At 45.6% G+C, this 16528-nt stretch overlaps 1 protein-coding gene across 1 annotated transcript in view; it reads right to left on the reverse strand.

Moving 5' to 3' along the window:
- Positions 1 to 16528, reverse strand: part of LOC142194079 (pancreatic secretory granule membrane major glycoprotein GP2-like) — a 29789-nt gene that overhangs the window by 12835 nt on the left and 426 nt on the right. The window contains exons 2-4 of the mRNA XM_075263105.1: positions 10841 to 10855; positions 3662 to 3832; positions 2352 to 2441 (exon numbers count right to left, since the gene is read on the reverse strand). Of these exons, the coding sequence (XP_075119206.1) occupies positions 2352 to 2441; positions 3662 to 3832; positions 10841 to 10855 (276 nt within the window). The remainder of the gene's footprint in view (positions 1 to 2351; positions 2442 to 3661; positions 3833 to 10840; positions 10856 to 16528) is intronic.

Here is a 16528-nt window from a genome sequence, read left to right on the forward strand (position 1 = left end):
GTGCTTGATAAGTACAGCGTTTTTATAGCACTGTATAGTGCTCCAATACCAGCATGGCGGCTGATGTTAAGACTGCTTGTGATGGCAAAATTCATTTTGTGGTCACATAAATATGTTTTGTGTGCACAGAATTCATTTTGGGATGACAAAAATCACTTTGTAAGTACAGAATCCTCTTTGTGAAATCATCTGTGGTGCTGTTTATTTTGTGTGCACAGAATGCATTATGCCACAAACAAGGAAGTTGCTGCGTCTCTAAGGTCTGCAAATGATCATATTTTCAGTCACGAGCTACAAATTGTGGCATGTAAAAGGGGCATAAAAGCCAGACTGAAAGCTAAGTTCTGTTAGCCACAAGAACCCTCAAAAATTGTATCAAGTGGTGTTGGGTGATTTTGTGTTGCTTCCCTTTTGGGACATGCCAGTTATTGCCACTTGTCACAAACTGAGAGGGGTGGAATCCTTGAACTGAGTGCCCTTGGCCTTTCACTTTGTCAGATTTATATGCATGTGGGATGAAATGTCAGCAGTGGTCAACATTGCATGTTCTGGTGGTTGAGAGAGCAACAACTAACTGGAATGACAGCAAGGAGTATGCGGGAAGCAAACCTCTGCATTGTCTGATTGGGAGATCCATTCTATACTGCAAGAGACATTAGACTACACATCCCAAGCCTAGGACAACAAACAGTGTCAATACAAACCATTAGGAGGCATTTGAACAACACTATGCTACAATCTAGATGTCCAGCTACAGGTCAGATGTTCCATTCACTTCATGCCACTGCTGTCAAAGGCCATCCTTATGCACAGCAAGATAGCAATGGAGACTGGAATGTAGGTCTGTTTTTTAGCACTGGGTCCCACTTTTGTTTTGGATACATTGATAGCTACAGATTGGACTGAACACCATATGGACAACACCATGAACAGGCCTTCACAAGGGAATGTCACACTGGTCCGACTCCTGGGATTATGGTGTGGTATATTTTATGGTACCCAGACTCCTTTAGTCTCTATTTCAGGTACACTAATATCTTAAAATTACATTGATTTGGTTGTAAAGCGTCCCAAGAGCTGTTTATCCACAGGACAATGCCAGACCGCTGTTACTCCTGCTGCTGTGAGCAGGTTGCATGGCCTAAACTTGCTAACATGGCCTGCTACAGCAAGATGTTTTCAATATGTTGTTTCCATTTTTTTACCATTTGCAGATCATTAACAAGTCTATTACCATAATTCCAACACTATTCCTTCTTGGTGCTGCTGTTGTTAAGAAATGATTGTGTGTGTGCAGTGGCGTAACTACCACCATAGCAGCGGTAGCAGCTGCCACAGGGCCCGGGGCATTAGGGGCCCGGTGACAGCTGCTACCGCTGCTATCATTATTCTCGGAGGTCTTTTCGGACCCCCGAGTATAATGATTGGGGCCCCCTGTGGTGGAATACTTTCCACCAACAGGGGGCCCCGAAGCTGCAGCAACGGCTGAGACACAGGAGCTGCAGGTCTGGCTCCTGTCAGCGCTTCAGGACGCTCTCCCTCTCTCCCCCCTCCCTTTCTCTGCTGTCCTCTGCCCACCAATGAGAGGAGGAGGCGGGGCTTATCCCTGCCGAGCTCCTGCCGTCCTGCACTGGAGGAAGAAAGGAAGAAGGAAAATGAAACTAAAGCTACACAGGTACGTACTGGGGTTACTTATTAATGTCAGGCATATGGGGTGATTACTTGTGTTTTAGTAACTCCATGTGCCTCATATTAATAGCAGTTAACCCCATCATCTCCCTCACATTAACCCCTGTGTGCCTCACCATAAGAGTTACTGATATGTGAGACATATGGGGGTAATAATAATGAAGATACTTTATTATTACCTCCATGTCTCTCACATATCAGTAACCCTTATGGTGAGGCACACAGGGGTTAATGTGAGGGAGATGATGGGGTTAACTGTTATTAATATGAGGCACATGGAGTTACTAAATTGTAATGCACATGACCAGATTTTTTATCCACAATTTGTCCTGGTATAGCGGTCAGCGGGTGACGTGACAGTATTTAGTCCTGTAGGGGCCACTATTGGGTATAATACTGTGTGCAGGGGCCACTATTGGGTATAATACTGTGTGCAGGGGCCACTATTGGGTATAATACTGTGTGCAGGGGCCACTATGGAACATAATAGAGTGCGCAGGAATGCGTAGGAGGGACTCGGTCGAGATCTTCGGTGTCGGGGGGGCACCATGTCAAAAGTTCGCCACGGGGCCCCGCCATTCCTAGTTACGCCACTGTGTGTGTGTATTGCATATACAGTATATAGTAACATTGTTTTCAATAGAATACACTTTTGCACTCACTTTTGCCTTGGTATATTGTTGAGTTACACTGACAAGTTGTATTCTTGCATATTTGATCACCAGCACATGATGGATTACATAAAGGTGTATCTGAAATGAAATAAGTAATAAAAAGGACATAAAACATTAAAACATACAAAGGTTAAGATAAAACTTTATTAAAGCTAAAACAGATCAGGAAACATATCAAGCGAAAGGTACTAGAGTGATGGCGTAACATGCCCCAAACAACTGGTACATACGTATTATGTATTTTAGACTTTGCCCCTTGATTCCAGCTACATCACCTGATCTCAGAAGTTATTGTACACTAAAGATATCCTCCGTGATTACTATAAATCACAAGCTAATATTGGTGCTACAAGTTTGACTCTAATAACTGTTTTTGTTCAAGGGTTCCCTGATCTGGTTATATACACATCGCAGCTGTAATATTGTCTGTTCTTGGAGTGAACAACTGTTTATGTTAAACACAAATATTATATGTATAATGAACCAGCTTGCCATATTGTGTTTTTTTTTAGTATTCTCTAAAATGATAGTCTTGTGATAATTTGATTTTATGGTAATTTATTATTTTTATTGGTCACATGTTGTTCTATCTCCTCCCCATAGAGGGTAGGGCTATTTAAAGCAGAACTGTGTTCACAGCAACAGGGTACAGATGATTTGAAAATGAGGTCCAGGCCTCGAAACACGTTATGTTTGTACAGTTTTAAATTTTTTATATTACTTTTGATACTTTAATAAACCAGTTATATTCTTATTAGTTGGATTAAGTCTCCATTTTTTACCTCTAAACCACACTATACTGAAGGGGGTCATAGGGAAGAGCGCTATTTTCTGTCTCTACTGCCCTTCCTTACATCTGTATGTTGTGGAAGCTTCTCTCTACTACTTTTCCACTTGGAATCCGAAGGATCCCCAAGAAGAGACCAGACTAAGCAGCCATCACCTTCCAGCTTGACATATTTACCAAGTGGTTGTGACATGATACAACCTCACACAGTGAGCTTTAAACCTCTCAGGAAAGATGGTATGTTTGGGCAATGTGGAAAATTTAACTGGTTCCTCACATGGAGTGCTTTTTTCTGTTTATTTTTTTTCCCCCATAAATGCCCTTCCCGCTCATTTAGCTAGAAAAGCCTTATTGTGAAAATGGGCATGATTTAATTTGCATCAATGTGTGCCAAAATTTGTGACACAAAGGAACCCAACCAATAGGTGGTGCTTGATAGGTGGTATAAACAGTAAGTTTGCCCCGTTGTCTTGAGTAGTACTATTAAACCAAAAGTACTATTTCTCCTCACCTGTACAGCAGACATTGGTTGCATCATAATAAAGTCCAGAGGGGCAGCATTCATTGGATCCTGTGTTACACTCTCCTCCTGTGGGAACACATACTGTCGATGAATCTGCGCAGATACATGGACCAGTATCACAGGAACCACCACACGCACTGCATTCTTCAAAAGAATTACCTGTGGAGACAAAAAGATACCAAGTACCATAATATTTCATGTTTCAGTACATAACTGTATTAGTCATAAATACACATAACATAATTGTATAAGAAGATGAGAAGCATACGACTGTCCTGACATTGACAATTCCCCATAATGTTAACTACTCTTTCTTTTACCAATGGGAAATACCGTATTTTTCAGACTATAAGACGCACCGGACCATAAGACGCACTAAGGTTTTAGAGGAGGAAAATAGGGAAAAAAAAATTTTAAGCAAAAAAAATTGGTAAAATATTTAATAACATAATAATATAATATTTCACCAATGTACATAGAACCGGGGGTTTTCGGACACAGGAATACCAAATGTGTATGTGTTTCAACAGTAATGTTTTTGTTTTATACGTATTCTAGGGATATGGGGGTGATTTGAACATATATATATATATATATATATATATATATATATATATATATATATATAAGTTGTTTTAATTAAAATTGTTTCATGCACTTTGTGTACAGGTTTGGCATCCATGAATAGAAAGAGACACCCTGCAGTGAAGCTATGCAAGAAGAGAAAAAGGGGCGGGCCAGACGGGTGAAGGAGGTGTGGTTTTCTAAGCAAACTTGAAAACACGCCTCCTTCACCTGTCTGGCTTGCCCCTCCTTCACTGCCTCTCAGATCTGGCTCCTGCAATGAAGCCACACAGGCAGGGAAGTAGGGGCGGACCAGACGGGTGAAGGAAGCGTGGTTTCAAGCTTGCCGAGAAAACCACACCTCCTCCCGTCTGGCCCGCCCCTCCTTCCCTGCCTGTGTGGCTTCATTGCAGGAGCCAGATCTGAGAGGCAGTGAAGGAGGGGCGGGCCAGACGGGAGAAGGAGGCTTGGTTTTCTCGGGAAGCTTGAAACCACGCCTCCTTCACCTGTCTGGCCTGCCCCTACTTCCCTGCCTCTCATATCTCGCTCCTGCAATGACGCGACACAGGAGGGAAGGAGGGGCAGACCAGGCAGGCACCGTGCTGCTCTCCTTTTGACTCGCACAGACGGGACACAGATGCTGCACTCGCTGCATTCGGACTATAAGACGCACACCCATTTTCCTCCCATATTGGGAGGAAAAAAAGTGCGTCTTATAGTCTGAAAAATACGGGTAATTAGTTTTTTTAATCTAAATAACCTAAGCAAGGTAGAGGGTCTCTAATAACCATTGCAAATACCCAGCACCCTGCAAGTTTCATTGGTATTTAATTTGTTTATAGGATATTCAGGATATAACCATTCTTCCTGATTGCCAATTGTCATGTGTTTCTTAGGGTGCATTCACACAGAGTAAAATGGAGTGTAATTTTTACACGTGTCAGACATTCTAAGTATTGGGGCACACCATCGGTGCCTCAAGAATTGCAGTTTTTACTGCACACCGATTATATTGCTTTATCTTTTATACATCATATATCTAGCTCCTGATGAGCCTGTTTCAGTACAGGCGTAACGCGTAGAGCATAATTGTATAGATAGTCTGTTTGTATCCTAGCTAGCACTCCGGCAGCACTAGGGTCTGTGTATCAGGATCCAGCTTCTAGGGGGTGTCTAGTGGCTATAGGAGTTTAAAGATAGTGATGCTACAGCTGACACTGCTGAGACTGCTGCTGTTTAGTACAGTGTAACGAATTGTTGTATTGTTAAATAATAGTCCCACTCCACTAATAGGGAAACAATGCAATGAGGCCGCTATCACGCAGATGTAAGGCAGAGTTCAATTAGGACAGAGGAAGTATCTTTCACTCCACACTATCTCTGTATAGCACCTTTTGATCTTATCTGATTAGCCACCCAAGGGTTATTCAATGTGCACCGCTTACACAGTTATTAGCTGAGGATACCTTAATCCCTTGAACAATCGATGTGGGTAGACATCTATGTGTGAACGGCACCTTATCATCCACATAGTGCAAATACAATGAATTGTCCTAAGGGAGGGTACGTTAACATATTTAGCTGTGCAACTTAACATCTATGTGTGAACGGCACCTTATCACCCACATAGTGCAAATATTGTGAATTGTCCTAAGGGAGGGCACGTCAGCGTGTTTAGCTGTGCAACTTTAACCTATAAGGGTGTTTATGTTGTAATGTGTTTAGTAGAGATGAGCGAACACTAAAATGTTCGAGGTTCGAAATTCGATTCGAACAGCCGCTCACTGTTCGAGTGTTCGAATGGGTTTCGAACCCCATTATAGTCTATGGGGAACATAAACTCGTTAAGGGGGAAACCCAAATTCGTGTCTGGAGGGTCACCAAGTCCACTATGACACCCCAGGAAATGATACCAACACCCTGGAATGACACTGGGACAGCAGGGGAAGCATGTCTGGGGGCATAAAAGTCACTTTATTTCATGGAAATCCCTGTCAGTTTGCGATTTTCGCAAGCTAACTTTTCCCCATAGAAATGCATTGGCCAGTGCTGATTGGCCAGAGTACGGAACTCGACCAATCAGCGCTGGCTCTGCTGGAGGAGGCGGAGTCTAAGATAGCTCCACACCAGTCTCCATTCAGGTCCGACCTTAGACTCCGCCTCCTCCAGCAGAGCCAGCGCTGATTGGCCGAAGGCTGGCCAATGCATTCCTATGCGAATGCAGACTTAGCAGTGCTGAGTCAGTTTTGCTCAACTACACATCTGATGCACACTCGGCACTGCTACATCAGATGTAGCAATCTGATGTAGCAGAGCCGAGGGTGCACTAGAACCCCTGTGCAAACTCAGTTCACGCTAATAGAATGCATTGGCCAGCGCTGATTGGCCAATGCATTCTATTAGCCCGATGAAGTAGAGCTGAATGTGTGTGCTAAGCACACACATTCAGCACTGCTTCATCAAGCCAATACAATGCATTAGCCAGTGCTGATTGGCCAGAGTACGGAATTCGGCCAATCAGCGCTGGCCAATGCATTCTATTAGCCCGATGAAGTAGAGCTGAATGTGTGTGCTAAGCACACACATTCAGCACTGCTTCATCAAGCCAATACAATGCATTAGCCAGTGCTGATTGGCCAGAGTACGGAATTCGGCCAATCAGCGCTGGCTCTGCTGGAGGAGGCGGAGTCTAAGATCGCTCCACACCAGTCTCCATTCAGGTCCGACCTTAGACTCCGCCTCCTCCGGCAGAGCCAGCGCTGATTGGCCGAAGGCTGGCCAATGCATTCCTATGCGAATGCAGACTTAGCAGTGCTGAGTCAGTTTTGCTCAACTACACATCTGATGCACACTCGGCACTGCTACATCAGATGTAGCAATCTGATGTAGCAGAGCCGAGGGTGCACTAGAACCCCTGTGCAAACTCAGTTCACGCTAATAGAATGCATTGGCCAGCGCTGATTGGCCAATGCATTCTATTAGCCCGATGAAGTAGAGCTGAATGTGTGTGCTAAGCACACACATTCAGCACTGCTTCATCAAGCCAATACAATGCATTAGCCAGTGCTGATTGGCCAGAGTACGGAATTCGGCCAATCAGCGCTGGCTCTGCTGGAGGAGGCGGAGTCTAAGATCGCTCCACACCAGTCTCCATTCAGGTCCGACCTTAGACTCCGCCTCCTCCGGCAGAGCCAGCGCTGATTGGCCGAAGGCTGGCCAATGCATTCCTATGCGAATGCAGACTTAGCAGTGCTGAGTCAGTTTTGCTCAACTACACATCTGATGCACACTCGGCACTGCTACATCAGATGTAGCAATCTGATGTAGCAGAGCCGAGGGTGCACTAGAACCCCTGTGCAAACTCAGTTCACGCTAATAGAATGCATTGGCCAGCGCTGATTGGCCAATGCATTCTATTAGCCCGATGAAGTAGAGCTGAATGTGTGTGCTAAGCACACACATTCAGCACTGCTTCATCAAGCCAATACAATGCATTAGCCAGTGCTGATTGGCCAGAGTACGGAATTCGGCCAATCAGCGCTGGCTCTGCTGGAGGAGGCGGAGTCTAAGGTCGGACCTGAATGGAGACTGGTGTGGAGCGATCTTAGACTCCGCCTCCTCCAGCAGAGCCAGCGCTGATTGGCCGAATTCCGTACTCTGGCCAATCAGCACTGGCTAATGCATTGTATTGGCGTGATGAAGCAGTGCTGAATGTGTGTGCTTAGCACACACATTCAGCTCTACTTCATCGGGCTAATAGAATGCATTGGCCAGCGCTGATTGGCCGAATTCCGTACTCTGGCCAATCAGTGCTGGCCAATGCATTCTATTAGCTTGATGAAGCAGAGTGTGCACAAGGGTTCAAGCGCACCCTCGGCTCTGATGTAGCAGAGCCGAGGCTGCACAAGGGTTCAAGCGCACCCTCGGCTCTGATGTAGGAGAGCCGAGGGTGCACTTGAACCCTTGTGCAGCCTCGGCTCTGCTACATCAGAGCCGAGGGTGCGCTTGAACCCTTGTGCACACTCTGCTTCATCAAGCTAATAGAATGCATTGGCCAGCGCTGATTGGCCAATGTATTCTATTAGCCTGATGAAGTAGAGCTGAATGTGTGTGCTAAGCACACACATTCAGCTCTACTTCATCGGGCTAATAGAATGCATTGGCCAGCGCTGATTGGCCAGAGTACGGAACTCGACCAATCAGCGCTGGCTCTGCTGGAGGAGGCGGAGTCTAAGATCGCTCCACACCAGTCTCCATTCAGGTCCGACCTTAGACTCCGCCTCCTCCAGCAGAGCCAGCGCTGATTGGCCGAATTCCGTACTCTGGCCAATCAGCACTGGCTAATGCATTGTATTGGCGTGATGAAGCAGTGCTGAATGTGTGTGCTTAGCACACACATTCAGCTCTACTTCATCGGGCTAATAGAATGCATTGGCCAATCAGCGCTGGCCAATGCATTCTATTAGCGTGAACTGAGTTTGCACAGGGGTTCTAGTGCACCCTCGGCTCTGCTACATCAGATTGCTACATCTGATGTAGCAGTGCCGAGTGTGCATCAGATGTGTAGTTGAGCAAAACTGACTCAGCACTGCTAAGTCTCTGCATTCGCATAGGAATGCATTGGCCAGCCTTCGGCCAATCAGCGCTGGCTCTGCCGGAGGAGGCGGAGTCTAAGGTCGGACCTGAATGGAGACTGGTGTGGAGCGATCTTAGACTCCGCCTCCTCCAGCAGAGCCAGCGCTGATTGGTCGAGTTCCGTACTCTGGCCAATCAGCGCTGGCCAATGCATTCTATTAGCCCGATGAAGTAGAGCTGAATGTGTGTGCTTAGCACACACATTCAGCTCTACTTCATCAGGCTAATAGAATACATTGGCCAATCAGCGCTGGCCAATGCATTCTATTAGCTTGATGAAGCAGAGTGTGCACAAGGGTTCAAGCGCACCCTCGGCTCTGATGTAGCAGAGCTGAGGGTGCACAAGGGTTCAAGTGCACCCTCGGCTCTCCTACATCAGAGCCGAGGGTGCGCTTGAACCCTTGTGCAGCCTCGGCTCTGCTACATCAGAGCCGAGGGTGCGCTTGAACCCTTGTGCACACTCTGCTTCATCAAGCTAATAGAATGCATTGGCCAGCACTGATTGGCCAGAGTACGGAATTCGGCCAATCAGCGCTGGCCAATGCATCCCTATGGGAAAAAGTTTATCTCACAAAAATCACAATTACACACCCGATAGAGCCCCAAAAAGTTATTTTTAATAACATTCCCCCCTAAATAAAGGTTATCCCTAGCTATCCCTGCCTGTACAGCTATCCCTGTCTCATAGTCACAAAGTTCACATTCTCATATGACCCGGATTTGAAATCCACTATTCGTCTAAAATGGAGGTCACCTGATTTCGGCAGCCAATGACTTTTTCCAATTTTTTTCAATGCCCCCAGTGTCGTAGTTCCTGTCCCACCTCCCCTGCGCTGTTATTGGTGCAAAAAAGGCGCCAGGGAAGGTGGGAGGGGAATCGAATTTTGGCGCACTTTACCACGTGGTGTTCGATTCGATTCGAACATGGCGAACACCCTGATATCCGATCGAACATGTGTTCGATAGAACACTGTTCGCTCATCTCTAGTGTTTAGACGTTTTTAGCCTAAGTGGCAAATAATTAAAGTTATATATTTTAGTGAAATACATTAATCTTTAGACCAGTCAGCCAGGCTGTGACAAGAGTAAAATGGAGTGTAATTTTTACACGTGTAAAAAATTTACGCACGTATTTTGGAGCATTTTTTTTACACGTGGCGTTTCAGTAGCGTTTACGGAGCTACTGAAATGCCACATGTAAAAAAAATGCTCCAAAATACACGCGTAAATTTTTTACACGTGTAAAAATTACACTCCAAATTACACTCCATTTTACTCTGTGTGAATGCACCCTTAAAGGGAGTCTATCATCTTTCCCAAACATATTCAACTGCCTCCACCATGTTACTGCATATTGCACTGATAAACAGCATACCTTTGGTATATATGTCACTTTTGTAGATTTGGAAAAAACTATTTGAAATGTTAAGCAAATGTTGTAGTTGATGTGCTGAAGGCGGGCCTCCATCTCTCTGCTGATTGCTGTTGCTTCTCAAACGCCTTCCTTTTTCTTTCTGCACTAACCTGTACAATGGGAGGTGATCCTCCCACAGCTACAAGACCATCCATCCTACTTGAGCACCTGCTGAAGGTCCGCCCCTAGTGCACCAACTGCCTCATTTGTATTTTAAAGTTATTTTTCTCCAAGTTGTTTATCACTGTATTGTGCTCTGTAATGCAGTGGTAGCAGCTAAATATGCAAGAAGGTGGTGGTAGAATCCCTTAAATAAGTAACATAGTGCTAATAGTAAACAATGAACAATGCAAATACAATTCTGAGGTAGGGAAAACTCTGTCCGTCCATGAAATAAGAGCAAAAACACAGTTGGTGAGCTATCTATAAGATATACATAGTGAAAATACATAGTGAATATCAACTAATCTGCTTTCCTATGAGTACAGATATTTTCTTTATTAGGATACAACATTTATAATTCCAAAATAATGGTCATATAAGAGTATACTCACCGCTGCATGTGGATTCTAGAAAGGAGAGAAAGAAACAAATGAAAATTATTGACAATAAAATACTAATAATAATATATCATTTACTTCAAAAACAAACCCATATATAGAGTGTTCACGTTGTACAAACACAATAAGAAAAGAATTGCCACTCAGGTTCTGTCCTCAAAAAAAGGCGACATAAGTATAAGGAAAATGCTAAATAAAAGATAAATAGTTAAATAAACAGATAGTAAGCTCTATTAGATGAACCCTATAGCAATCTTCCAGTGAATGTTTCCTGCACCTCACTAATACATAGACTATTTTTGTAGCATGGACTCTCTAATACAAATGAATATAAATGGGTGGCGTGCAGTAGATTAACAACGGAGCGCTCAACAAACACTCGTTTAACAATTACAGCATTGTAAATGTTAGCTAGGTGTGGGGCTATGAAAATAGAAAGCACAGAGCAGCACCCTAGAGGAATAGTTTAGATGGATTCAATTTTAGGAAGCAGGCAGAATGGATGGAATGTATAAAGTTTGGCGTTTTGTACACTAGTCCGAATCCATTCTCACTGGTGCTAAAGCTCCAGCCTCTTTATAATTCTGGTGCAACATCGGAAGTTGTACACCATAATTGACATCTATGTAAATTTTTTGTACTTGAAGGACTGAGGTGTACCTGCTCAGGCCACCGTTAACCCCTAAACTGCTCTTCCCATTTTTATAAAAAGTGATGAGTGAGGTACAGAAAGAAGAAATTGCATTTTGACACAAAAAAGGCCTGTGTGCTAAAAATGCGACATGTACTCCCATCTAACACAGTTTTCTAACATAGAGGGAGTAGTAAATTTCCTCCATTGTGTCCTCCAAAATATAATAAAAAAGCAGGTAGCACTTTAGGCTATAATAAAATGTACCATTTCAGGCTCCCTCCAAAAAGACTTTTTTCAAGTAAAGACCTTGGTTCAATAGTGCAAGTGTATATACAAATAAATCAGTCATTGGCAATAATACAATTAAGTGCGAATAATATACTGTACATAATAACATTTATAATGTTCCTCACTGCAACATGTAAGTATTAGAGATGAGCGAACACTAAAATGTTCGAGGTTCGAAATTCGATTCGAACAGCCGCTCACTGTTCGAGTGTTCGAATGGGTTTCGAACCCCATTATAGTCTATGGGGAACATAAACTCGTTAAGGGGGAAACCCAAATTCGTGTCTGGAGGGTCACCAAGTCCACTATGACACCCCAGGAAATGATACCAACACCCTGGAATGACACTGGGACAGCAGGGGAAGCATGTCTGGGGGCATAAAAGTCACTTTATTTCATGGAAATCCCTGTCAGTTTGCGATTTTCGCAAGCTAACTTTTCCCCATAGAAATGCATTGGCCAGTGCTGATTGGCCAGAGTACGGAACTCGACCAATCAGCGCTGGCTCTGCTGGAGGAGGCGGAGTCTAAGATCGCTCCACACCAGTCTCCATTCAGGTCCGACCTTAGACTCCGCCTCCTCCGGCAGAGCCAGCGCTGATTGGCCGAAGGCTGGCCAATGCATTCCTATGCGAATGCAGACTTAGCAGTGCTGAGTCAGTTTTGCTCAACTACACATCTGATGCACACTCGGCACTGCTACATCAGATGTAGCAATCTGATGTAGCAGAGCCGAGGGTGCACTAGAACCCCTGTGCAAACTCAGTTCACGCTAATAGAATGCATTGGCCAGCGCTGATTGGCCAATGCATTCTATTAGCCCGATGAAGTAGAGCTGAATGTGTGTGCTAAGCACACACATTCAGCACTGCTTCATCACGCCAATACAATGCATTAGCCAGTGCTGATTGGCCAGAGTACGGAATTCGGCCAATCAGCGCTGGCCAATGCATTCTATTAGCCCGATGAAGTAGAGCTGAATGTGTGTGCTAAGCACACACATTCAGCACTGCTTCATCAAGCCAATACAATGCATTAGCCAGTGCTGATTGGCCAGAGTACGGAATTCGGCCAATCAGCGCTGGCTCTGCTGGAGGAGGCGGAGTCTAAGGTCGGACCTGAATGGAGACTGGTGTGGAGCGATCTTAGACTCCGCCTCCTCCAGCAGAGCCAGCGCTGATTGGCCGAATTCCGTACTCTGGCCAATCAGCGCTGGCCAATGCATTCTATTAGCCCGATGAAGTAGAGCTGAATGTGTGTGCTAAGCACACACATTCAGCACTGCTTCATCACGCCAATACAATGCATTAGCCAGTGCTGATTGGCCAGAGTACGGAATTCGGCCAATCAGCGCTGGCTCTGCTGGAGGAGGCGGAGTCTAAGATCGCTCCACACCAGTCTCCATTCAGGTCCGACCTTAGACTCCGCCTCCTCCGGCAGAGCCAGCGCTGATTGGCCGAAGGCTGGCCAATGCATTCCTATGCGAATGCAGACTTAGCAGTGCTGAGTCAGTTTTGCTCAACTACACATCTGATGCACACTCGGCACTGCTACATCAGATGTAGCAATCTGATGTAGCAGAGCCGAGGGTGCACTAGAACCCCTGTGCAAACTCAGTTCACGCTAATAGAATGCATTGGCCAGCGCTGATTGGCCAATGCATTCTATTAGCCCGATGAAGTAGAGCTGAATGTGTGTGCTAAGCACACACATTCAGCACTGCTTCATCACGCCAATACAATGCATTAGCCAGTGCTGATTGGCCAGAGTACGGAATTCGGCCAATCAGCGCTGGCCAATGCATTCTATTAGCCCGATGAAGTAGAGCTGAATGTGTGTGCTAAGCACACTCATTCAGCACTGCTTCATCACGCCAATACAATGCATTAGCCAGTGCTGATTGGCCAGAGTACGGAATTCGGCCAATCAGCGCTGGCTCTGCTGGAGGAGGCGGAGTCTAAGGTCGGACCTGAATGGAGACTGGTGTGGAGCGATCTTAGACTCCGCCTCCTCCAGCAGAGCCAGCGCTGATTGGCCGAATTCCGTACTCTGGCCAATCAGCACTGGCTAATGCATTGTATTGGCGTGATGAAGCAGTGCTGAATGTGTGTGCTTAGCACACACATTCAGCTCTACTTCATCGGGCTAATAGAATGCATTGGCCAGCGCTGATTGGCCGAATTCCGTACTCTGGCCAATCAGTGCTGGCCAATGCATTCTATTAGCTTGATGAAGCAGAGTGTGCACAAGGGTTCAAGCGCACCCTCGGCTCTGATGTAGCAGAGCCGAGGCTGCACAAGGGTTCAAGCGCACCCTCGGCTCTGATGTAGGAGAGCCGAGGGTGCACTTGAACCCTTGTGCACCCTCAGCTCTGCTACATCAGAGCCGAGGGTGCGCTTGAACCCTTGTGCACACTCTGCTTCATCAAGCTAATAGAATGCATTGGCCAGCGCTGATTGGCCAATGTATTCTATTAGCCTGATGAAGTAGAGCTGAATGTGTGTGCTAAGCACACACATTCAGCTCTACTTCATCGGGCTAATAGAATGCATTGGCCAGTGCTGATTGGCCAGAGTACGGAACTCGACCAATCAGCGCTGGCTCTGCTGGAGGAGGCGGAGTCTAAGATCGCTCCACACCAGTCTCCATTCAGGTCCGACCTTAGACTCCGCCTCCTCCAGCAGAGCCAGCGCTGATTGGCCGAATTCCGTACTCTGGCCAATCAGCACTGGCTAATGCATTGTATTGGCGTGATGAAGCAGTGCTGAATGTGTGTGCTTAGCACACACATTCAGCTCTACTTCATCGGGCTAATAGAATGCATTGGCCAATCAGCGCTGGCCAATGCATTCTATTAGCGTGAACTGAGTTTGCACAGGGGTTCTAGTGCACCCTCGGCTCTGCTACATCAGATTGCTACATCTGATGTAGCAGTGCCGAGTGTGCATCAGATGTGTAGTTGAGCAAAACTGACTCAGCACTGCTAAGTCTCTGCATTCGCATAGGAATGCATTGGCCAGCCTTCGGCCAATCAGCGCTGGCTCTGCCGGAGGAGGCGGAGTCTAAGGTCGGACCTGAATGGAGACTGGTGTGGAGCGATCTTAGACTCCGCCTCCTCCAGCAGAGCCAGCGCTGATTGGTCGAGTTCCGTACTCTGGCCAATCAGCGCTGGCCAATGCATTCTATTAGCCCGATGAAGTAGAGCTGAATGTGTGTGCTTAGCACACACATTCAGCTCTACTTCATCAGGCTAATAGAATACATTGGCCAATCAGCGCTGGCCAATGCATTCTATTAGCTTGATGAAGCAGAGTGTGCACAAGGGTTCAAGCGCACCCTCGGCTCTGATGTAGCAGAGCTGAGGGTGCACAAGGGTTCAAGTGCACCCTCGGCTCTCCTACATCAGAGCCGAGGGTGCGCTTGAACCCTTGTGCAGCCTCGGCTCTGCTACATCAGAGCCGAGGGTGCGCTTGAACCCTTGTGCACACTCTGCTTCATCAAGCTAATAGAATGCATTGGCCAGCACTGATTGGCCAGAGTACGGAATTCGGCCAATCAGCGCTGGCCAATGCATCCCTATGGGAAAAAGTTTATCTCACAAAAATCACAATTACACACCCGATAGAGCCCCAAAAAGTTATTTTTAATAACATTCCCCCCTAAATAAAGGTTATCCCTAGCTATCCCTGCCTGTACAGCTATCCCTGTCTCATAGTCACAAAGTTCACATTCTCATATGACCCAGATTTGAAATCCACTATTCGTCTAAAATGGAGGTCACCTGATTTCGGCAGCCAATGACTTTTTCCAATTTTTTTCAATGCCCCCAGTGTCGTAGTTCCTGTCCCACCTCCCCTGCGCTGTTATTGGTGCAAAAAAGGCGCCAGGGAAGGTGGGAGGGGAATCGAATTTTGGCGCACTTTACCACGTGGTGTTCGATTCGATTCGAACATGGCGAACACCCTGATATCCGATCGAACATGTGTTCGATAGAACACTGTTCGCTCATCTCTAGTAAGTATGCATTGTGCATCCACATATATATACAAAGTACAGAACTGATAATCTGTGATTTAATTAATTATAAATTTGCCAGCTCTACCTCAATTCCACCCACTAATGGAATCCACTGTATACAATTCATACATATCAAAGTGCTGGTCATGCAGCCTTCAAAATGCACAAAGAAGGGTGTACAGAGCTCATGGTGTCAGGGGCAACACGGTGGCTCAGTGGTTAGCACTGCAGCCTTGCAGCGCTGGAGTCCTGGGTTCAGATCCCGCCAGGAACAAAATCTGCAAGGAATTTGTATGTTCTCCCCATGTTTGCATGGATTTCCTCCCATTCTACAAAGACATACTAATAGGATAAAAAAATGTACATTGTGATCCCTATATGGGGCTCACAATCTACATTAAAAGGAAAAAAAAAGATCTCATGGCGTTAATTGTATTATTTTTTTTAATATGGAAATTGATACAGAGGAATAAAGGACAAATTCAACAATATGATGGGGCAACACGGTGGCTCAGTGTTGCCCCATCACTGCAGCGCTGGAGTCCTGGGTTTGAATCCCACTAGGAACAACATCTGCAAGGAGTTTGTATGTTCTCCCCATGTTTGTGTGCATTTCCTCCTATTCTACAAAGACATACTGATAGGGGGAAAAAATGTACATTGTAATCCCAATATGGGGCTCACAATCTACATTAAAAAAAAAAAAAAAAAAAAAAAAACAATACGGTAACCTGTCCAATTTCT

This window comes from Leptodactylus fuscus, chromosome 2 (genome assembly GCF_031893055.1).
Source record: "Leptodactylus fuscus isolate aLepFus1 chromosome 2, aLepFus1.hap2, whole genome shotgun sequence".
Taxonomy (NCBI): domain Eukaryota; kingdom Metazoa; phylum Chordata; class Amphibia; order Anura; family Leptodactylidae; genus Leptodactylus; species Leptodactylus fuscus.